We start from the raw sequence: 24837 nt of genomic DNA, 5'->3' as shown, positions 1-24837 counted from the left end.
ACTTAAATATTACTATATCGATGAAAGTATAAATAAATAAAAAATCATGTCTAATAACATAAATTGCGCATTTATTCGCAGTAGTGTTCTATCCACCACACCCAATAATTAGGAGGTAATAACAGTGCCATGTGATTAAATACTTATCTTAAATTTAGAGACTGGCGTGGAAAATATTGCAGTGAATTATTCATGATTATTTTCAATTTTAAAACAAAAAGATGTAAGGCTTGTGAATTAATTCAAGCTACTGTCACAGTCTCCTTTATTAAAAAATATTTTATGTTTAATATAAATTTTTTTAATATATAAATTTAATCGAATTTTAAATAACACAGAAAAGCGATGAATTATGAACGGCAGTCAAAGGAGGGAGTTCCCACTGAAGTGGCAAATTATACATCAGCCATTACTCATCTAATTTTATCTTTATATTTCCTTTTTAGGATATTAGTGCCAAATATTTTCACAATTTTTTTTGCTGGTTTAGTTGACTTTTTTTTTCAATACAACCGTTTACTTCAACCGCAAGGGACCATATTCCTATCCTCAAAGAAGAACTTCATTATTTTTGTAGAATAAATGGTGTTTGGGAATTCATTAATTATCTCAAACTTTGCTTTATTTTCCTTATCCATTGACTAGACTTTTATTTCACCTTTTTAAAAATTAAAAATAAAACTACTTACACATTATATTTTTCAAAACCTTACATATAAAATTATATTAAATATATTATTATTATTATTATTATTGATAAGATATTTAGATCCAAAAAGTAACACCCTTTAATCGCCCCAATTAAAATGTTCATTTGAAGTAGTGAGTTATCTAGTGGTAATTCTAAGATTTTCACATATGGGTTTTGATAAATAATGCCTAAATCTTGAACATGAAATTTTAACGTAAATTTTAAACTTTCTAAATTACTGAATAGAGATTTAGATCTCTCTATTATACGTATAAATAAAAAAACACTTTATATATATAATATAACATATTTTTGAAAAAAATTATATATCGAGTGAACATCTTTGTGACTTTCTAGATCCGTCCCTGAGCTAGTGTGCGCATTATAATTACTAGTATTATTATAGTTAAGGTCCCATGAAAATCCCAAAAATCAACCAGCCACTTCTTTTTTCTCTTTTATTTTCCTTAGATTTGCACAAAGATATAAAACCAAGTGGGGGCCAAACAAGTGGAAAAATAAAAAGTTGGGTCCCAAACAAGTGGAAAAATAGAGAGCTGATTAATTAATAGTATCGAGTTTAATTAATGAAAAATTATGAGTTAATGATCTAAAATTTCAAACCTGATGGCTTGACTTTACATATAACGGAAGTAGGTGGTAAGTCTCGCGTCATCTTAATATTTTTTATTTATTTTTTTTACATTCTTTTATTATACATCAATTTCTCACTTTACATATTGAGATGACACTGATTGTGGAAATAATCTTTTTGTATTTTTCTTCCATATTATTGACAAATAATTTAAGAATTAGGACATAATTTAACATATCAACCATAAAAAAAGAGGGACAAATTTAAAACATTATCACTATTTTACTTTTTTTCTAGCAATGAGTAGAGGGGATAGATACAAATATTATCTCTTTAAATCAGTTTTTAATCATACACTCATCATTTGTTGGACAATATCAACAGTAGCATAAACAATAGGGAGCGTTTTCCAAATCCCCTTGAACGAAATCCTAAGTATGATTTTTTTTTAAAAAAAAGGAGCACTTCTTAAATTCGAAGCCCTTCGTAACATGAATTTGAAATAGTCAGACTCTAATAAAATATTCAATGGTCATCTTACTAAATTGCTGCTTTATGGGTTGCAACATATTATTTTTTGGATTGAAGATAGAGTTATGGTGAACATAGCCTCTTAAGTATTAATAGACCACTTGCATTTGCTTCACCATAAATCATGATCAATACTGACTTTTTTTGTAGTAATGAAAATCCATGTGATAGTTCTATTGACTGCTTTAATTTTCTTGGTGTGGATTCTCCTCTAGTTGTTTCCTAGTTGGATTATTTGTGCTCCAAATCCTTGAGTTTCAATTAAAGTTCTTTTGTCTTTTTTTTTGTCCACTAGGATTATAATGGCCACTATAGAATATGATATTTTTTTAAAAAAACAGAACTATAGGATATGAACCACATAGTTTGTTCTTGGACCCTAATAAAGAATTACAGACTATATATATTAATTATATATTATCTGCCTTAATTTACATATGTTAAGGCATAAAGTCAGCAAGCCATATAGCCTCAACATTAATTAATTTTTATTATTTTAGATTAAAAAAATCATATATTTTGCTATAATATTCATTAGACTGACTAATTCAGATAGAGAGAAAAGCAGTTTATATATCAAAGGTTCCTCTGTTACAAGATTTAAAATTGAAAATTGAAAAATCTCATCCATTTCATCGTTGGATAATTAGATAAGGTTAGAGAAATGGACTAAATTAAGCTTTAACATGATGAAGTCAACTCAACTCTGGCCCCCTACCCCACCCCCTAGGTGGTTATTGTAAACGAATAAAATATTGAAGTCAAATATATATTAATGAAGTAGTAGAAAGCAAGGGCATATTGTAAACCAACAGTCCAACATATAAATATTTAGTTCATACCGTAACGTATGTATCATATCATTGAATGCATCGTTTAATGTACAATAATACTATCTGTCAACATTTAATTATGAAGTTGTACATACTGTCACAAATAATAAAGGCAATGTTCCTTACCTGTTAAAAGTTATTTTAGGTTTAGAATGGTTTTAAATATTTTTTTAATACCTTTAGAATGAAAGCAACTCCCACCCCATATTTCATGCATTTTCCTTTAAAATGCAATAAAAGCCTCTCTTTTTTTTTTTAAAAAAAAAAGAATATGAATGTTGACTTATTCCAACTTGTAATATTGTTGAAATTTATTAGTTTTCCCATAACCATCGGTGTGTGAACTTTGAATAAGTAGGGGTGGATACCATTATGGGCAGAGCTAGGGTTTGACCGAATTTAATAGCTTTTCTGATTTTATATTTGTATTAAAAAATTTAGTTAAATATTTATATATATTAATTTGTGAATTTTAACAAAGTTAATTGATAGTTATTAACGAAATTTAGAACCCTCAAATTAATTTTAATCCTTGTTTAGCTTCTGAATTCCATTATATGCATCGATATCTTCAGACATAATTGCATATAAAAAGAAACATCTAAATTCTTTGAAGATATAATGAATTCACCTTCAATGCGAAGTATGTTAGAATATTAAACTGATAAAATGTAAATCTTAGAATCTAATATATTAGGTCAAACTTTAATTTAGTAGAACTTTCCTTTTTCTTCCTTTTTTTCCGGGGCCATTTTTGGGTCTAAGAGGTATTGTCACTGCTTGTTTGAAAGTTTAAATCTATTATTTAATTTTGATTTCATATGGGACGGAAGAAAAAAATATTTTTCTCCTCTCTAAATAATAATCTAATAATATATACTAACAACAACAAAAAGTTAAATCATTTGGCGAAATATTCTCTTTTTAGTCGATTTGTACTATAATTATTTTATAATATGGTTGTTACAATGTACGTGCAATGATTTCTAATTTTCTCAAATATTGTATATATGACTGTATAACTATACATCTTAAAATTCACATTCAACGTGCAAATATTAATTACTTGAAGAAAAAGTTGAGGAATCAGTGTCCAAATTTAGTAGATTTTGGATATAACTGACGTGTTATTTTAAAATATTTTCTCTAGGTAAGGATTATCCACTTATAATAAAAGCTGGAAATATTTTACTAAAAGAAGTGAAGATAATTATTAATTAAATAGACACTTTTAGCGTGGACGGTGGAGTTTTCCATGTTAAAAAGATAAATTTAGCTTTATGCATGAAGAAACCGTGTCAATTTATTATATGAATATTATATAAATATTATCGTTATCCTAAAGTATATCTCATCCAAACAAGATATGTAACAGTAGTAGAAAAATGTATTTAACATTAAATTCTCGAGGTATTACATCACATGCGGCATAAAAATATTTTTCTTTTGAAAAATTGAATTTTAAAAAAGCTCTAATTATTTTGTATTCCAAACTTAAAATGCACTAGCTCTTAACATTTATATTTTAGTTATGGATTTATATGAATCGAATTAGGGATATATTTATTTAGAATTGTTTATAAATTTTGTAGCTAGCTAGTTTCATATTTTTAATAGTGAATAATTTATTTTTTTATTCTGCATCTTCACGTAATTTAATAAAAAAAAATTAGCTACAAGGATTGGTTAAAAATATTTCTCTTCTAAATTTATTCGAATTTTGGGAAGTTCCCTTTTACCCATATCATTATTCGAAGATATATTGTCTCGTCTCAATAAAGAGTTAAATTATAGTATACATCAATAATTTAAAGTTATTTTACATGTCAAAATGTTTTTTTATCACCGTCATATTTAATCATGTAATTTTTTTCCAACCCATCTCTTGATAGAAATATTAATTCTATGAAAATTCGTCGGTTGAATAATTCTTGCTATAAATTCTAGAGTAGATTAAAAGATTATATAGTCCTTCAACGGTGTGCCCCTCCATACTCATAGACTCTCGAGTCTTGACTAGTGACTAGATATAATAACTACATAGTTAGTCTATATAGAATGAGAACAAGAAATTAAAGAAAGCATAAGCCTTTTCGGAAAGAAGACTTATTTATACTCTGATCTATTCGTCTCAAATTATTTATCGTGTTTTTCTTCGTATGTTCTTCGAGAAAAGTAGTTTGAAGGAATTTTGGCTATTTTATCGCTATTTATGTCTTAAAATATAATATCCGTTCATTTAATATTATTTTATTTATATATCATTCATAATTGAGGTGTTTCAAAAATAATAACAGGTAAGCTTAAAAGTGGTGGTGATGGTGGTGGGGGGATAATGAATTTTGTTTTGAACTTTTAAAATAATAAATAATTTGAGATAACTATTTAGAGAAAGCACCATAAATATTTTTGAGACCAAGAAAGTTGCTTGGAACATGGAATATGATAAAAAATGTCATTGTTTATCCAAGTGGTCAAGTTAATTAATTAATTGCATGAGCTCCCTTCTGATCTATCGAGTTGTTAAAACAATGGGAACAAATTTTGTTGAAAGTGTAATTTTGTCAAGCTGGAGGAATAATCTGATTAAATCTCATTATGGTTATTAAAAAATAATTAAAAAAATTCCTCTGGTTTAATCACATTGTTGTTTCAAGAAACGAACTGAATTTCAGATACTAGTTTTTGTATACTTGCATCAACTTGGATGTTATAGTGGGTATCTTTGAGTCAGATAATTAAAAATATTATACGTAGAAGTTAAATTATAAAGATTAGAAACTAAGGTTATTAACTTTTTCGTTGATCCAAATCTCTTGTTTATTTTTTTAACCAAAAAAAGAAAGAAAAAAATAATCAAACGTAAGCAGCAATATCGTAGACAAGAGAGACCACACATCACATTCCTTTAGGAACATCAACAGTGGGTCTATCTAGTAAACGTTTATAGGCAAATTCAAGTGCCTCGATAACGATTTATCATCGACCTACGCAGCTATAGCTTTAGGTTGGTATATAAGCGTTTATTATAATTAAATCCATATTTATTTTATTAAAGTATATTTCTAATATTATATGAACAATCGAGTAAGATTGAGTTAGTATATACTGCCTCGCCACAGGAAAAAAAAAGTTTTTTTTTTAATTAATGTGTATAATTACATTTACCTATTATTACATTTCCATCCATATACATTTACTCATTTTTAAAAATAAATAGATAAATTGAATTTTTCCATTATAGTTGCTAATTGCTAGCACTGCATGTGATGGGTCATACAGTTTTGGTGTTGGGACATCCAATGTAAGTTTAATTTGATGAGTACCATATTGTTTATATATTATATATATACACATAACCGACAGTTACGTTGAGAATAAAATTTTATTAATTTGGCTTTATACTTTATAAAAATTAACAAAATTAGCAAACCAAAAAAATAAAAATAAAAAACTAGAATGATTATATTGTGTAATTAGATATTCTATGAAAGTCAACGGTTTTACGTTGTATTAATGTTACAGGCTAACAATTCCATGTATATTTGCTGAAAATAAGGGTTGGTAAATATTATACAAATATTATATTTCGTCACGTCAGATCATGGACTCTACGTGATAAATTAATGTACAAGAGAAGACAACCATATAAAACACATTATTATACAAGTAGTTACCAAAAAAAAAATAGTTATGTTGAGGAGAGTTTTTGTTCAAAAAAAAACTCTATCTACTTTGACTAATGACTAGTATACAATAATTAATTATTATTTAGTTGTTTGATCATTTACTCCAAGTGAATTAGTACGTATTTTATTTAACCGGGGTCACTATTTTATACGTATCGATTAAATTGAAATTGACTGATTTTGTGTTCATTGGAATTGAAAAGCCAAGTGGAGATTGTACGTGTGAAATACTATTTTATTTTATTTTTGAAAAGTCTAGCTAGGGGACAGGATGACATAGTTTCTTTGGAAATTTTATTTAAAAATGAATCCTAGTATATATCTAAGAAATTAAAAATTGTAAATCTGGCCATAACGACCAACTTGCAAACTAATTAATCTACTGCCTAATTTCACATTATAGTATTGGTTATAACGTCTTCATCAAGAACAAAACACAATTTGAAAAGTTTATAACATGATCATATTTGTGTTCTATCTAAAATTGAAAAAAGCTTACTTGTGAACTTAGTTAATAAATAAAGTTATACCTTTGATCAAAGATGTTGATCAGTGAATGATATCAACAAACTTATGGTGTGAAGAATCTGTTAGAAGTTAGTTAGAAGCAAGTTTAGTGTGAGTTAGTTAGTTAGTTACAAACAAAACAATAGATTAGTAATTGTATAAATATAGCTAGAATGCAGTCCAGATTGAATGAAACAGAATACACTTCACTTGAATACACTTCTTCTTCTTCTTCTCTGCAAAATCCCTGTAATTCAAACTCCCATCTATGGAGTTATCATGGTATCAGAGCTATTGATCGTAGCTAGCTTCTGCTAAAATCAATTTCAGATGCTTAGATTCACCAACAGATCCAGGTGATTTTCGAAAAAGAACAACATTCAAAGTATGGCAGTTAATAGTTCTAGTGAAAGAGAAACAGCTGGTAATGGTGGAGCTGGTAGTGGTACTACAAGCACAACTTCATTTCCAGCAATTGATCATAATCATCCACTCTATCTTCAACACACTGATACTGCAGGTAGCTCTTTAATTTCCTTACAACTCACTGGTTCTGAAAACTATGCCTTATGGAGTAGATCCTTCAGAATTGGGCTGATAGGTAGAAGCAAATTAGGATTTGTTGATGGAAGATTTCCTAAATCTAGATTCGAACCTGAATTACATGATCTGTGGGAGAAATGTAATGCAGTAGTACTAAGCTGGATAATGAATGCTGTCAGACCTGGTTTGATTAGTTCTGTTGTATATGCATCAGATGCAAGGAAAGTATGGATGGATTTGAAGGAACGATTTGATACTGTTAATGGATCTAGGATTTTTCACTTACATAGAGAGATTCACACTCTGATTCAAGGCACTTTGTCTATTGCTGACTATCATTCCAGATTGAGGGATCTTTGGGATGAGTATGACTCTCTAATGCCATGTCCTAGTTGTCCTTGTCCAGAGTCTAAGAAGTTTGGAGAGCATTGTGAATATCAAAGATTGTTGCAGTTTCTGATGGGATTAAATGAGTCCTATTCTCAACCTAGAAGTCAGATTCTAATGATGAGTCCTATTCCTACACTTAATAAAGCTTATGCACTCTTAGTTGATCAGGAAATTCAAAGAAATCTAAGTGTAGGTTCTAGCTCATCTGGTGTAATCGAAGGAACAACATTATATTCTAACAGAAATGGAGCAAGTACATCTAGAAGTTCTACAGGCAGTTTGTATTCAGGTTCTACAAGCAACTCTTATTCAGACAATGCTACACATGGATATAGTTCTCAAAGTGGAGGTTACAGTGGTGGTGCAAGTTCTTCATCTTTTGGCAACAAGAGTAGGAAGTTTCTCTTGCAGTGTGAACATTGTGGTTGCAGAGGTCACACCAAGGATCAGTGCTACAAAATTGTTGGTTACCCTGCTGATTTTAAGTCTAAAAGGAAACCTCTTAAGCCTGGAGTGTATGCAAACCAAGCTGAACATGTATATTCAAATGATTCTGAAGTTAGAGGAAATACTACTCAAAGTGCAGGAGTTACAAATGCAAATTCACAATCAGGAGCCTTCTTCACTCCAGATCAGTATAAGCAAATTTTGCAGATGTTAACTACTCATGGTCATGATTCTACAGCTCAGTCTTCAGTCAATGTAGCTGCTGTTAATGATGCAGGTAGTTCTCTTAAAGCATTTCTATGTGCATATGAAGGTAATAGGTGGATAATTGACACTGGAGCCACTCATCATATCACTTCTAAGTTGCAAACACTTATTAATGCTAAGCAAGTGCATGATCATACAAATAGTAGTGTTCATCTACCTGATGGCAAAGTGATTCCTGTGTCTCATGTTGGAACAACCAGTGTATTAGACAATCATTCTATATCCAATGTATTGTTCTTGCCTGACTTCAAGTTTAATCTACTGTCAGTATCCAAGATCACTAAAGAGTTACATTGTATGGTTGGCTTCTTTCCTGATTTTTGTATATTTCAGGACCTCTCCACTGGTCAGGTGAAGGGGATTGGTAAAGAAGAAAATGGACTCTACATACTGCAGGAAGGACCAAGTCATTCTATTCCAAAGGAGCTGGTCAATAGTAATAGAGGTCTTGATCAGTCCAAGTTCAATAAAACTGTTGTTAATTCTGTGTCTCAATCTGTTGGTCTTGATGTTTGGCACAAACGTTTAGGTCATGCTCCTATTGATATTATAAGGAGGCATGAATCTCTTAAGAATCTCAGAAGTACTAGTCATTCACATTGTACTGTATGTCCTCTAGCTAAACATACAAAACTTCCTTTTCCTGTCAGCTCTCATATGTCTAAGAATGTGTTTGAATTACTACATTGTGATGTTTGGGGTCCCTATAGGGTACCAACTCATAATAATAAAAGATACTTTGTTACAATTGTGGATGATTTCAGTCGATACACTTGGATATACTTAGTTACTTCTAAAGCTGATACAATTGTGGTGCTGAAACATTTTCTTCTTCAAGTTCAGAATGTGTTTTCCACTAAGGTTAAAATATTGAGAACTGATAATGGATGTGAGTTCTTCAGTGCTGCTGTTCAAAGTTTATTGAGTGAATTGGGAATTCTTCACCAGAGTACATGTGTTTATACACCTCAGCAAAATGGGATAGCTGAAAGAAAACACAGAACTATTCTAGCTGTGGCCAGAGCTCTCAGGTTTCAAGCCTCTATACCTCTCAGATTTTGGGGTGAATGTGTCATGACTGCTGTGTATATTCTGAACAGACTTCCATCTAGGCTTCTAGCCTACAAGTCTTCTTTTGAGAAACTCTATATGCATTCTCCATCACTTACTCACATCAAAGTATTTGGCTGCCTTTGTTATGCTGCTTGTACAAATGTGCAGGACAAATTTTCCTCCAAAGCTATTCCTGCAGTGTTTTTGGGGTATTCTTCCACACAGAAGGGTTATTTACTATATGATTTACATAATCATTCTTTCTTTGTGAATAGAAATGTAGTATTTCAGGAACATATATTTCCCTTCAAACATCTCCAAGCTTCTTCCAACCCAATGTTTCCAGTTCTTGATATGTTACCACCTGATGATGGTTCCTTATCAACACATATAACTGCACCTTCTACTTCAGACAATGTTACTTCTACTTCAGTTGCACCTCTAAGAAGATCTGGCAGAACAAGTAGACCTCCATTATGGCTACAGGATTTTGTGACACATACTATGAATACTAGGTGTTCTTATCCCCTATCTAATCACATTACTTATTCTAACCTGTCATCTGGCTATCAACAAGTGTTACAAGCTTATTCAGCTGTAAGTGAACCTACTTCTTTTAAAGAAGCTGCCTCTAATCCTGACTGGGTGAAAGCAATGGCACTTGAAATAGCTGCATTGGAGAGTAATCAGACTTGGACTATTGTTGATTTACCACCTGGTAAGAAGTCTATTGGCTGTAGATGGGTATATAAAATCAAATTTTTAGCATCTGGTGAAGTGGAGAGATTCAAGGCTCGACTTGTTGCCAAGGGTTATAGTCAGAAGGAAGGGGTTGATTATGGAGAAACTTTCAGTCCTGTTGCTAAAATGGTGACAGTTAGAGCTGTTGTGGCTCTTGCTGCTTCTAAAGGCTGGTATATCTATCAAATGGATGTCCATAATGCCTTTCTGAATGGAGATTTACAAGAGGAAGTATATATGGATATTCCTCTTGGTTTTGCTAGACAGGGGGAGTGTAAGAAGGTCTGCAAATTAAACAAATCTTTGTATGGTTTAAAACAGGCACCAAGGCAGTGGAATGTCAAATTAACTGAGGCATTAGTACAGATGGGGTTCAAACAAAGTCACTATGATTACTCATTATTTACAAAGAGTGTTGATGGTGATATTGTGATTGTGTTGGTATATGTTGATGATCTACTGATCACAGGAAGTAATCATCAATTGTTGAATGATACTAGACATGATATTCAAATGAAGTTCAAAATGAAGGATTTAGGAGAACTAAAGTTTTTCCTAGGAATTGAGTTCTCTAGATCTAGTGAAGGTATCTTGATGACACAAAGGAAGTATGCACTTGAATTGATCTCAGACTCTGGACTAGGAGGAGCTAAACTTGCTGGCACACCACTAGAAGTCAACAAGAAACTCACCTCTCTTCAATATGATGAACAGGTTCCTAATGAATGTATCAAGAGTGACAAAATTCTTACAGATCCTACAAAGTATCAGAGACTTGTAGGCAGGCTTCTATATCTCACCATGACAAGACCAGACTTAGCTTTCTCTACTCAAGTTTTAAGTCAGTTCATGCATTGTCCTAAGGAATCACATATGGAGGCAGCACTGAGAGTTGTTAGGTATATCAAAGAAGCTCCTGGCTTAGGATTGCTAATGCCAATAGGCAATACTACACAACTTACTGCTTTTTGTGACTCTGATTGGGGAGCATGTATGGAGACTAGAAGATCAGTTACAGGTTATTTGGTTAAGCTAGGAGAAGGATTAATCTCTTGGAAATCTAAGAAACAAGAGACAGTTTCAAGAAGCTCAGCAGAGGCAGAGTTTAGAAGCATGGCTGCTTGTGCAGCTGAAGTAACGTGGCTGATAGGTTTGTATAAAGAATTAGGAGTCAATGTGAGTCTTCCTGTGAATATGGTATGTGACAGTAAAGCAGCTATTCAGATTGCTGCAAATCCAATCTTTCATGAAAGAACAAAGCATATTGACATTGATTGTCATTTTGTTAGAGAAAGAATTTGTCAAGGAATGCTGAAGACAACACATGTAAATACCAAGGAGCAATTGGCTGATCTGCTTACTAAGAGTTTGGGAAAGATACAGCATGATGTACTGTTAAGTAAACTGGGAATGAAGAATGTCTTTCAACCATAAGTTTGAGGAGGAGTGTTGATCAGTGAATGATATCAACAAACTTATGGTGTGAAGAATCTGTTAGAAGTTAGTTAGAAGCAAGTTTAGTGTGAGTTAGTTAGTTAGTTACAAACAAAACAATAGATTAGTAATTGTATAAATATAGCTAGAATGCAGTCCAGATTGAATGAAACAGAATACACTTCACTTGAATACACTTCTTCTTCTTCTTCTCTGCAAAATCCCTGTAATTCAAACTCCCATCTATGGAGTTATCAAAAGACTTTTGATATCATGATAAACGCTTATTATAACATCACACATTAATTGTCCCATAAGGTCTCCATCTTTTCAATTTTTAATATATCTTTCCTTATTTAGCTATTTTCTCTAATTCAACTTTTCACATGACATGTGTTTACACCACATATCCGAAATCATACCAATCATTGTTTTATTTTCAAATTATCAATTGATTTCATAGTTCTAAATAGTAGAAAGATAGTTTAAATTTATTTAACATAATAAAAAAAGGATAAAATAAAGATAAGACATTTTTTAAAGCATAGTCGGATTTTTATGATAATATTATATATATATAGATTAAAAACATGGAAAGATGATTTTAAAAAGTAAAAAAGAAAAGATTGAACCATGCTTGATTGAAGAGGGAAAAAAAAGGGAAACTTATTGGGCTAAGATGGGCCTTAATTTTGGGCTAGTAATGTTTTACCGCAATTTGTTTTTTGGCCCAGAAACACAAAGGTGGAAAATAACAAAAGATCAAATTTTCCCAGAAATAATTCAATAAAACTGAAATTTAATCGTCACTTCTCTTCTCCCTTTCAAATCCCTAATTCAATTCTAAAACCCTAAACCCTAGTACAGAGTTTACTTCCTCATTTCATTCTCTCCTCCGTCGGCAACCACACGTATCCACCGGCGATGGCGCTGTATACTTCACGTCTCCGGCGAGCTCTCCCTCTTTCCTCTTCAATTTTTGCTCAAACTTTCCATCAACCAAATCTCATTTCTCCAATTGCATCACTCTCCCAAAGTTCGTCTACCCAAAGCAATTTGTCTAAGCTTAACCGCTTCGATTTTCCGTCCCAATGGAGACTATTTAGGTCTTCTACAATATCGCTGTCCTCGAGGTCTCGATCATTTGACCGAAATCCAGCTGACGATGAAATAGGTCCAGACACAATCCTCTTCGAAGGATGCGATTATGAGCATTGGCTGATTGTGATTGATTTTCCTAAAGATACTCAACTTACGAGGGAAGAGATGATTGAGACTTATGTGCAGACTGCTGCTAAGGTCTTCGGGAGGTGATTTCTATAACCTTTCCCTTAATTGTTTGATCTGTATTCAAAGTCCTTTAACATTTTATGCTTGATATTTGATATGTTCTTCCAATTGAAGAAGGAAAAGGAGATACTGACTTGGTATTAGTGGGTTAGAAAGCTGCAATCATTGGATGATGTAGTTATAATATCTTTGGTGAGCTGAGCTCGCCTTTTAGATAGATTGAATTGGCTTCAAACTGTATATGTTTTGATCGTTTTCTATGATACGTCGTTGGTTCTGATGTCAGTTGTTAATATGCAGTCACTAAGACAGTAGAAAAAGTATTACCCCAAATCTTATCTATGATGCTACATAGAACTTGGAAGCTTTGACTTATCAGTTTATGGTTGATATGGGTACTATCTAGTAGCTCTAAGTAGGTGTATACTTGGTTCTGGTGCAATTTTTGGATCTTTCCTATTATTTCCTGCATGGAAGTCCAGCATTATTATATTCTTTTGGGCATTCTGTGGTTTGCTAAGTGGTGTGATTTTGTGTCATCTACTGTTAAGATAAATTATCTCTCTGTTATGTCACCCATTGATATTGACTTTTACAACTTAATATGCACTTGTTATAGAATCAAGAGTGAGCTTCCTTTCATTGACCTAAGACTTTGTTTCTTTGTGGCCTTTGTATTGTTTAACTAATTGCAGTGTGGAAGAGGCCAAGAAAAAGATTTATGCCTTAAGCACAACAACTTACCGAGGTTTTCAGGTCTTGTGTTCAGAGGACACATCGAAGAAGTTTGAAGGTGGGTGTAGATTATGTTGTATTTTTCTTTCTGAGCAATGATAAATGCATTGTTTGTCTGATATAGAGGTTGTCTCTGCTATCAGGTCTCCCAGGAGTTGTGTTTGTACTGCCTGATTCCTATATTGATCCAGTAAACAAGGAATATGGAGGTCTGAATGTTATTTTTTATTAGCATTTCAAAACCATGGTTATGCTCTATATGATATAACTTGAATTTTGTTGTGGTTTCCTCCTGCTTCTATCGTGCTATTTACATCAGGTGACAAGTATAATAACGGAGAAATCATTGAGAGACCACCTCCTCCACAGTTTCAAAGACAAGGTAGCAGGCCTCGAAGAGGCCCACAGTATCAACAAGGCAATTATCGCCCTCCTCAGCAGAACTATGGGCCAGCACAGGGTCATCCACCACAGCAGAATTATGGTGCAGCACAGGGTCCTCCACCACAGCAGAATTATAACGCGCCACAGGGTCCTCCACCCCAGCAGAACTATGGCCCACCAAGGTATCCTCCACCGCAACAGAACTATGGCTCACGACAGTATGCTCCGCCACCTCAACAGAACTACAGACAACCACAGGATCCTTCTCCACAGCAGAATTATGAGCGGCCACAGAATCCTCAGCCAAACCAGAGTTACGGTGTACCTCAGAGTATTCCTTCTCAGTGGAATCATGGCCATCAGCCAAAATTTGTACCTCAACAGATCTATGGGCCTCAAGGGGCTGGGGATCATAGGGGTCCTGCACCTCCTGATAGCAACCTAGATGCGTGGGATAATTCCCAGGTTGGATGGGGTGATTCAATACGTTCACCTTTTCCTCGAAGAGACCAGAGAGGTGGTGCACCTCCAGAGCAAGGAGGCTTTGGAGGAGTTCAACATTATGGGTCTCAACAAGATGGAAGTTCTGAACAACAAACCTTTGGAGATCAACCACTGAGATATGGCCCCCCGTTTGGGCAGAACAATCCAAGGCCAGGAGGAAATCAGAATTTCCCACCGATAGAGCAGCAGGGCAACATGCAAGGGGGGGAGCAGAGGACTTATGCATCTAGTGGTACAATGGGAACAGATCAAGTAAGCTGTTGCTTCCCTAACCCTCTTATGCGTTGTTTTACTGTTTATTTCTCTGTGAATGACATGATATGATGTATTTGTATTTAAGAGGGAGATAACTTGGAATATCCTCCCTCCAATTGTGTGTTTTCAACCATTACAACCTTTAACTGTGTGTGTCCTATAACTTTAAGTTGCTCGGAATTGGTTTTGGGTGTCCGATACAGGTGTGGATTTAGAAACAAATTTCTTTAAAGCGGACAACTTTTTTTTTTTGTGTGGAGGGGTGATTTTTATGTATATTTCCTATTTAAAATAACCAGAAAAGGTAATATCTATTATTTTATGAGTGGTTCGTGCCTACCACTTTCTCAGCTATTGTGGTTTTTGTCTTGTAAGGAGGTTAAAGAAGCGTTGTGGACAAGAGGGATTTAATAGGAACCCCACATAGTTGAGGTTCTAATGGGCGAAAACAGACTACTTTGGGGGGGGAAGGGGATTTATGTATTTTCCCTGTTTAAAACCACCAAACAAGGTAATGTCTGTCAGATTCTTTAAAGGTTGATCAGAAAACAATGAGTTCCCAAACCAAAAAACTGTTTTGCTGGTTCTCTATTATAGTAATGTCAACCATTTGAAAATTCAAATTTGAGTTACTAAAGACATTCAGAAGACAGTATTAGTGATATGTATGTATGAAAGACTCAGTTTCAAAAAAAAGGAGAAGAGAATGATATGTCTGAAAGACATATTCTATCCATAGATACAACAACTTAGATTGCTGATTCCTTTTTAGTCGGTAAAAAAAGTTGTTTCACGTTTTCTCTTGCCAATATACTGATCTAGTAGTTTGACCAGCCAAAAGTTTGTCGTAGCATCAAAGTTGTTCATTTTGAAGCACTTCTGCACATTCAATGGTTCTAGCTTTTGGAACTGGAATTAATTAGGGTAGCCGGAAGGAAGAGGTCATACTAATTTCTTGATCAAAAAATAAAAATCAAAACTACAGCACCAAAGTGATTGGCCATACACCCTAGAATTCTCTATTGGAATTTTTTTTATTAGTAGAGATTTTTAAAATTGTTGGAATGCTCTTTTCTATATTCTGTAACAACTTGGTGACAGAAATACAATGCTTGCAATAACAACCTCTGCAATTTATTCAAATGAGTCAACTTGCTATCTCTCCATTTGTTCAACACTTATTCTCTGTTAACGTCTGCAGGAGAGATACTAAAGATATGGCGCAGTATCATGACGTACTGAGAAAGGATTGTTAATTAGCTTTTGACTAGCTAAAGGTGATGGTTATTGTCTGAATAATTGAGAAATGATCATGATCACATCCTCTAGTCTCAACAATTACCAAGAAACTTGGGCTGAAGAATGTTGTGGTAAATAGTTTTCCAATGTCTTAATATGGTTATGGAAATGGTGTTTTGTGAATGATAACATGGAGAGACTTAGGTGTAAAACAAGCCTCCTGTATCTGTTTCTTTTTGTGCAAGGAAGAAGGTTTCTAATGCATTTGCTTAATTATTTGTTGTCTTAGCTAAGTTTGCAGCTGGAATGAAAAGGTAATAGAACACATTTAATTTTTATTGGTTCAAAAACTGATCTAATTGGGTATTTTGATAATGAGATTGAAGGCTCACCTAGTTGGGCATGAGTTGAAGAGAAAGAAAGACCATTGGGCTAAGGCAGGTTCAAACTAAAGAAAGGCCTTGATTTTGGGCTAGAAATATTTTGCTGTTTTCTCTGTTCTCTTTTGTTGTTTTTCTCTTTTGTTGTTTTGACTACTATTTTTTTTTTTTAAATACCAATTGACAGAATTCAGAATTTCCCAGTGCTCAGTGTGGACCTTGTGGTCCAACTTGTCTCTGTCTGGATTGTTAACTCTTGCTCATATTTGGTTATGTTGATGACATAAAGCCCAATTTTAAAAGCCTGGCATTTTGTGGTCCAATATTTCTTCATAAGAAATCATGTTTTTTCAAGTACAAAAATACTTTATCTTCCCCTGCAAGTTCAATAAGCCCACCTACCCTGAGGGGGTGTAAGAGAAAAAAGGTACACATAATAAATGGATATAACACATATCATGGATCTTGGGTAAATCTTTACACTACTTTTTAGGTATCGAAGCATTCTTAGGATTTATTAAACCATTTACATTTATAACTGAGTTCTTCAAGGTTGTGTACTTTTTGAGCTGTTTCATGTTAATAATGATGCGTTATTCTACATGGTTGTATGTTGGTCACTTGATCTCTCCATCTACTCTTGAAGTGTATTGAATTGAATACAAGCTAAGTTTTCGGGTAAGGCCATGATTCACAGTGGCAACCAACCATAGACTTGCAGCTACATGGAAAATGTAAAATTTGAGAGTTAAAGACGAGTTTCATTTATATTTTACTTGACATTGTAAAATTAAAAAATATTTACATGATCAGATAACATAAGACCCTATCTGCATATAATATTTGTTCCTGAATATAAGTTGATAAACTAAAATTATACTAGATATCTTAAAGTTGATCCTAGTACGTTTTAAGGGGTCATTTAGTTTGGTGAACAAGTTAAACTGAAATTAGATTGGGACAAACTTTTATCTCTAATTCTGAAATCAAAAGTTCAACCAAAAGTGGGATAGAATAATCTCATATATTATTTCAATATTGTCAAACTATGTGTGTTTATAAAAGTCATAGTGGTCCTAAGCTCATTTGTAAGGCTTTACTTCTTTACAATATCTACACAATTTGATCACATCTACTTGGTATAGCCATCAAAAGTTTCTTCCAAACAATTTTGCTGAACCTTAAAATTACATTGGATAAAAAGTGTCAAAGAGAAGTCCTCCACATAAGACATATGAGTTCATTTAACATAAAACCAATGCAATAAGAAGAGGACAAGAAAATACAGAGAGGGCTATATTGATCCATCACTTTCTACTCTGAGCTCCTTGGACTAAGACAAAAACATCAATTGCCCATCTCTAAACTCATGCCTTCACCCATGTGCATCTTAATATCACCAAACAAAATGATAATACATTTGAAAAGATAAGAATAAGATGTGTATATTCAGTAATCTTTTTTTATTGAGGCTGTTTATATGACTAGAAGCTAAAAAAGGCAAAAGGGGATGTTCTAAAAGCTCTTTCTTAACAATAAAGTACATTTATCTTGGTTTATATTACATAAGATCTCCTTTCTGATTTTTTGGTTTTGGTAAAATAGTTAAGCATAAGACAAAATTGAATTACATTGATTATGAATGCCACATTCCACTGAGAATGCTTCTGAATCTATTGGAAGACAATTTTCTGACTATCTTTTTTGCATCTGAAACTTCAGCCTCAGCTAACTTTTCAATGTTTATCAGATACCCTGAGTTTGCAATTTTCTTTCTGGCACTATTGCAACTTGTTAATGACATGAGTATAGAAAGCAACAGCTTTTTGTTGCCAAAATTTGCCTCTTCTGGATCAAGCATTTGCAGCAGCAAACCAACATTTTGATCATTCTGTCCAAATCTCTTTTGGTTTCTTGGTACAATCACCATACTTGATAGTGTTTCAGCTGCCATTTCTCTAACCTCAAATGACTTTGAATCAAGAAACTTCACTAACTCAGGCATAAATCCAGCATCCCCCATTAGCTTCTTGGCTTCATCTGATGTTCCACATAACCAAAATGCTGCCTTTAAGGCTAATTCTTGAAGAGAACCATCCCCGTGTCGAAGAAAATACAGAATGTGATCCATGAATCCATAATTCAACAGGTTGTTCACTGAATTTACTGATGTAAAACACAGATTCACAATCCCTCTTAAGGACATTTCCCTTGCTTTAGATGAGGACGATGATTTCGGATCCAAAACACGAGATAAAGCTCTTATTCCACCTTCCTTCATGATCATCTGCCTAGTTGATTCATCCCCAGAAGCCATAGTTTGTAGAAAATCAATTGAACTGATCTGTGTAACCTCATCTTTACACCTTGCAAGCTTGATAAATACTGGAACTGCACCTTCCTCAATCATAAATCTCTTGATTTCTTCAACCCCAACAAGATTTTTCAACACCCCACAAACTGAACTAACCAAAGAATCACCCTCTATACATATCTTCAACAAAACAGTAACCCCACCATGAGCTGAAATTGACCATGCATTATCTGAGTTCTCTGTGAGCTTTTGCAAACACCTGGTGGCAAATTCTTTACTCAACCCAATCCCACACTCCAAAACTCTAATCAAAGGGGAAATTATTCCAGCAGAAATCAAACAACTTCTAAAAGATTGAAACCCTGCTATTACAGATAATGCCTTAGCTGATTCTTCTTGAAGATTATCTTCTTGCAAATCAAGAAAACTCACTAACACAGAAACAAGATTATCAATTTCAATTGCAACTTTAACATACCTATCATCTTCTTGAATAATTTCATTCAAAGCAATCAACCCTTGTTTCTTCATCTCTGAAGACCCAATCTTGACCCTTGACAACAAATCCCTAATATAAAACTTGATATCATCACGAGAAGCTCCAAGATTGGGCTTTGGAACAATAATGGCAGAGCTTTGAGTAAGCAAACCAAGAGAGTAAATCTCAGAAATACTCTTTATATGATTGTCTAATTTTGTAGAAACTATATCAAGATCACTCTGCATCAGCAGTTTCCCACTATAAGAAAACTCAACACAATGCCGAGAAAGTTCATGGCAGTTCTTGAGGGTAGCTGTAATGGCCTGAAGGGAGCTACAGAGTGGAGGGTAGTTTTCTGTGGAATCACAATTCTCAATAGCAGATAAACTCGAAAGAAGCTCTTCAAGCTTGTTTCGTATCGATTGCCATTTCACAGGGAAAACTTTGATTGAATACGAAAGAGATATAAGTGAAGAAATGAACTCATTAACTCGCCGGATTCTTGATTTTCCGGCGGATGACCCAACTAGAATTTCTGCATTTTCCGGTAGAGTAGACATGATGGATTTCATTCGTCTTCCCTGAATTCCATTCTCCGGCGAGATGTGGTCGGAGAAGTGAAGATTCGGGCGAATTAGTTAGAGATTTTGGGATGAAAAAAACAAACAAAATTCAATAATATTAACAAAGAGGAGTAAGAATAGCTTTAGCTTATATTCATTGCTTATCTTCAGTTCATTGTACAGAACTTGAGAGCGAACAAATTGACAAAAATACCCTTTCTAACTTTATGACATGGATCAATTAGTATGAGAATATTAGGGGTATTTATGGTATTTTTTTGTCTTGTTAGTTGCGAGATGAAATAAGAGGGTTGTTAGGGCAACTGTTTTGGACTCTTGAAAGTTAGATATGTCCAAATTTTATACTAAAAAAGGATACCATCAATTTAAAAAAGAAAAAATAAAATAATGAAATTACTATAAATAATACTAATATTTTATTTTATGATTTACTATTTATATAAAAACTATGATAATTGAATTATATCGGTCTCTACTGTAAAAAGATAAAAACTTGATCAGAAGTTTATTTTATCATATATCAGTCATTTCGAAACAATGCGAAATCTTTCTATATTAAAATATTCTTCGTTTGAAAATACTGTGTTATGTGTATGACATAATAAGGGCGCACTTGAGTTTGATTATCAAGTAAAAGAATATTTTAACTAAATATTATCGAATATTTAGAACGGAACTAACAATTCACGTACTTTAATATTGACTATTAGGTGTTCATTGAATTTATCAGTAGATAGCACTAGATTTTCTTTTTATAATTGCACAACAGAAGTCCTTTATTTGGGGGATTTAAAGAGGAAAGCTTACATTTACAAAAATACGGACACTAACATTTATTAGGCTGCAAGGATTACGACAAAGAGAAATAAACATTAACAATTTATTGCAATATATTCTATATTTTTTTTTAAAATTTGATGTGCGATATTTGTTTTGAGGTTTTAATTGTAATTCAGATTAGTGGCGGAACCACATTTTTAAGCAAGGAGTTGATGTTGCTTCAACAATTTTACTTATCATACGGGTATATTAGAAGTCAAAAATAGAAAAATTCATGATAATAAAATATAAGACTATTGAATTCACTTTGAATAAATCCCATAAATAAAGTGTCGGCCTTTTAGATTCTTTTTATATTAATTAGGATTCATGTCATATTAAGTCTGAGAATCATTATCTAACATAATTTTTTTCCACTCAAAACATGTAATTAAGAATAAATAAATGATATCAGCTTATATTATCACGAAATAGTTGCAAAAGTGTAGTAGCTTCACAACGGATCTTAATTGTAATGTTTTTTTGTTTGGTTAATTTGTTTGTTATCTATTGTTGCTTTTGCTTGTATTTATCTACTATTTTGTTCTCCTATACAGTTGTTACATGCTTCTAGCTACTTTAATTTAATGTCAACAACCTTAGATGGAACATGAGACCCATATTACAACTCAATGTACATATTCTTGAAGGCGGAGCTAAGTGAGATTTATGGATTTTGGACGAATTCATTAACTTTTACGTAAACTCTATGTGTACATTAAAAAATTAATTAAATGTATGTAAATTAATTTGTAAATCCCTAACAAAATTAACTGATGATTCTCAATAAATTTTAGAACACCCAAATTTTTAATTCTAACTGGTGTGTTGTTCTTATAATCACATTTGATTAAAAGAAAACTATACAAAATTAGTTCAAGAATAATCGTAACAAGAATAATTTTTCTTAACGTCTTTTTGTATGGTAAATAATTAAGATAGAGAAGATATTTAAGGACAAGGAGTGTGAAAAGTTTTGATTCATATTTTAGCAATAAATAGAAGTTTATATTGGAATTTTTCTTAAGTGCTTCATATAATGTATCGATAGACAGCTAGCATTCACACTTTCTTAACACTTTATTATTATTTTTTTGGGTGAAAGGAAAAGGTCCTTTTTGGGGGAAAAGCTCTAATTAGACAAATGGGGACAACGTAAATTTGGCTTCAAGGATTTGGACAAGTCATGAGTTCAATTTTTTTTTTATATTATGTAGTCATTTTTACAAGATGATCTAGGATCGCATGCAATGATATTAATATATTCAGTATAATTCTATTAATATTAGGTTTAAAAAAGATGGTGTCGTATTGATTCTGTATATATCTCGTTAAGTATATTAAAAGTAATTATGTAATAAATATAATAGTGAAGAAGTCAGATTAAAAATAAACAATTAGAAAATATTAATAATAACAAATAATGCGATAACTGAAGCAATAAAAATAACAAGCGATACTAATCGAAGAAAAAGATAATAGCAGAGTGCTAATTATACCAATACTGAAAAGGGAACTAGCAACCTTTCATCCTAACTCTTTAACTTCTAGATCTTCTTATTCAGAATATAATTTTGTCCTCACCTATTTATGATCATCTGACTTAAAAGTTTAAATTGTTTTTAAAAAAAACCTCATAGATTTACGTGCTCTAAGTATCATGTTAAATTGATGGACTATTTTATCCAAGTGATTAAATTCTCAGGAATAACAAATAATCTTTGTTATGTCATGTTATTTTCAACAATAGTATGACAAGGCATCTTACTTTTAATATCTGTTTTCGGTTTTTGAATGTTTCTTTTAGTATAAAAAATACTCCCTCGTCCATAGTTATTTGACAGGTATATTAAAAATAGTTATTCAAGATTAATTATCAATTTAAATAATCAAGAAATAATTAGATAATCAAGAAATAATTAGTCATTTTTTCACAAATCTGCTCTTAATAATTGCTCTATTTTGTTCAATTAAAAAGTCATGCAGACTTTTGATATTCTTGATATAGTAGGGTTATATTAGTCAAATTACACCTTGTATTAAATTTTCCTTAAGAAAAGTGCATGACCAACCCTGACAAACAATTGTGGATGTATATTAGAAACATTTTAAAACTCATTGGAACTAATCTTCAATTGACTAGAAATGACATAAAAAATATTCAAGAACAAAACCTTATACTACAATTAATATATCCAGAAAATTAAGAAAAGTAAAGGCCAACCTACCTATATATATTGCTTAGTAAAAAAAGAGGAAATTACATACCATAGTGTCTGACATTTGATAGAGCAATCATATAATTTTTATACTAAAGAATGAACCAATCATCTTCCTTAATTATTGCTACTAAATATATATTCTTAGGGATGTTTAATATTATTTGTAAATATGTATAAATTTTAGAACATCATTAAATAAAATAACAATTAACTGATATCAATAAAAACTTCACTTCATATATATGTATATATCCACATAAACCAGAAGTTGTAATTATAGATATTTATAATACTTTTCTAGTAGTATAAAAATAAAATACTTAGGTAGCAAACAAATATAAAAAAGAAAGTGTAGCTTTCAATTAATAAGAAGTTTGGCATTAATAGAGATGACAAAAATGCAATTAGCCCCACACCATGCATGTGAACCCCCCTATTCCCTAATACTACTAATTATTCCAAACTCTTTAGGCTTCTTCTCATCTTTCACTTAATTAAATTACATTACCTTTTTGGTGGCAGCTTCGATGGTCACCAAATACAGCCTTTTAAAAAATATATATATTATTCATGATTCCATTCGATTAATTTGGATTTGTGCTAAACAGTATTTCTTTTCTGAATATTATTTATCATCTAATTAAGAGAGATTTATCAGCCCATTGTACTCCTTAGGGGTCCAAAATTGAAAAATTATTTTGATCACTTAGTATTCTAAAATCCTATCGCATAAAAAAATAGTTTATCATAGTTAGATAACGTTGAGACGAGGATATTTACGACTTAACTAATCGATAACAGATTATGGAATAACAGATCGAAATAACCAGGAGTACTTCATCCCTTTTCTTCTGTCTCAGTTGATGAAGTTTGAATTTCGAAAGTTAAATAATTTAATTTTGATAGAATTTAGGCATGAATTCTTTCAATTTTTGAAATAAAATTTGCATTATGAAAACTACGTAAAAAGGTTTTATAATTAACAATATTTAATAAGTCAAAATATAAAAAATATTAGATGAAAAAAACTACAATTACAAAAATATCTGCTTGAATTTTAAAATCTGAAAATGCCACGTAAATTGTGAGCGGAAAGTTTAGTAATTTCTTCGTGCATGTCTAAAGGGAGAAATAGCAGAATTTGGTGGGAAAATGGTTACTAACATGCAAACTCATCATAGAGTTAACAATTAAATTAATACATACATATCAACAAAAATAAGTATAAACTTTCATAAGATGACAAATTACAAATAAGAAAAACTTTAAATTCCCTTTTAATATGATTAGATGCCTAATTAATTTCAAACATTATCTTATTTAGTATATGACAAAAATAACCATTATTCTGTTGGTCACGTATTATTATATATTGTAACACCGCCCTCAGTTTTTTATTTAAAAATGTAATTTTCTTTTGTTAATTAAAGAAGTTGCTTTGAAGGCCAGCGTGCGAATATTTAGCCTGTTAATCTAAAAAAGTTTTGTTGCTTCCAACTAATTTCAACCATATTATTTTTAATTATCATCACATAATTTCATACCACTTATTAAAAAATAGAAAATTAACACTAGCTGCCTATAAGCCTATGGAGTTATTTACACTTTGTTTGGATCATTGTTACCCATTATTTCATAATGTATTGTATTGTATTGTAATTTATTGTATTATATTATATGATTGGTATAATGTTTGACTAGATTGTATTATTTGTTGTTGTTTAATAACATTTTAATTGTTTGATTTGATCGTATCGTACTGTATTGTAATTTATAAATTTACTAAAATATCCTAATTATTCTAATGTAGGAGGCTTGATTAGATTCAAATAATTAAGCTAAAGGATAAAATAGTATTTTGAAATATTATGTAAATATATAATTGAAGAAAGAAATTAAATAACAATGG

General features: G+C 32.0%; 3 protein-coding genes across 3 annotated transcripts; 2 read left to right on the top strand and 1 right to left on the bottom strand.

Annotated features, from left to right (window-relative positions):
* Positions 1 to 7056: 7056 nt before the first annotated feature.
* LOC114076090 lies at positions 7057 to 8960 on the top strand. Its single transcript, XM_027914555.1, has 2 exons — positions 7057 to 8503; positions 8827 to 8960. Exons 1-2 carry the CDS (start codon positions 7234 to 7236, stop codon positions 8859 to 8861), a joined length of 1305 nt encoding a protein of 434 aa, XP_027770356.1. The 5' UTR covers positions 7057 to 7233; the 3' UTR covers positions 8862 to 8960.
* A 3549-nt stretch (positions 8961 to 12509) lies between these two features.
* On the top strand, positions 12510 to 16478 carry LOC107011744 (multiple organellar RNA editing factor 1, mitochondrial-like). Its single transcript, XM_015211361.2, has 5 exons — positions 12510 to 13031; positions 13707 to 13804; positions 13890 to 13955; positions 14066 to 14886; positions 16091 to 16478. Exons 1-5 carry the CDS (start codon positions 12646 to 12648, stop codon positions 16100 to 16102), a joined length of 1383 nt encoding a protein of 460 aa, XP_015066847.1. The 5' UTR covers positions 12510 to 12645; the 3' UTR covers positions 16103 to 16478.
* A 1459-nt stretch (positions 16479 to 17937) lies between these two features.
* Positions 17938 to 20181, bottom strand: LOC107011788 (vacuolar protein 8). The gene has a single exon (XM_015211435.2). The coding sequence runs from the start codon at positions 19873 to 19875 to the stop codon at positions 18145 to 18147; it is 1731 nt and encodes a 576-aa protein (XP_015066921.1). The 5' UTR covers positions 19876 to 20181; the 3' UTR covers positions 17938 to 18144.
* Positions 20182 to 24837: the final 4656 nt, after the last annotated feature.

This window comes from Solanum pennellii, chromosome 2, assembly GCF_001406875.1.
Source record: "Solanum pennellii chromosome 2, SPENNV200".
NCBI classification, from domain to species: domain Eukaryota; kingdom Viridiplantae; phylum Streptophyta; class Magnoliopsida; order Solanales; family Solanaceae; genus Solanum; species Solanum pennellii.
The sequence above is the reverse complement of the archived record's forward strand: the minus strand, read 5'-3'. Positions and strand labels throughout refer to the sequence as shown.

What these genes read in the sequence shown, in the direction of transcription:
- LOC114076090 (XM_027914555.1), top strand. Translation starts at nt 7,234, where the DNA reads ATGGCAGTTAATAGTTCTAGTGAAAGAGAAACAGCTGGTAATGGTGGA. An exon ending in AGCTGCTGTTAATGATGCAG is followed by an intron (nt 8,504 to 8,826) that starts GTAGTTCTCTTA and finishes TGTATATTTCAG; the next exon opens with GACCTCTCCACTGGTCAGGT.
- LOC107011744 (XM_015211361.2), top strand. Translation starts at nt 12,646, where the DNA reads ATGGCGCTGTATACTTCACGTCTCCGGCGAGCTCTCCCTCTTTCCTCT. An exon ending in GCTGCTAAGGTCTTCGGGAG is followed by an intron (nt 13,032 to 13,706) that starts GTGATTTCTATA and finishes AACTAATTGCAG; the next exon opens with TGTGGAAGAGGCCAAGAAAA. An exon ending in AGTAAACAAGGAATATGGAG is followed by an intron (nt 13,956 to 14,065) that starts GTCTGAATGTTA and finishes TATTTACATCAG; the next exon opens with GTGACAAGTATAATAACGGA.
- LOC107011788 (XM_015211435.2), bottom strand. Translation starts at nt 19,875, where the DNA reads ATGAAATCCATCATGTCTACTCTACCGGAAAATGCAGAAATTCTAGTT.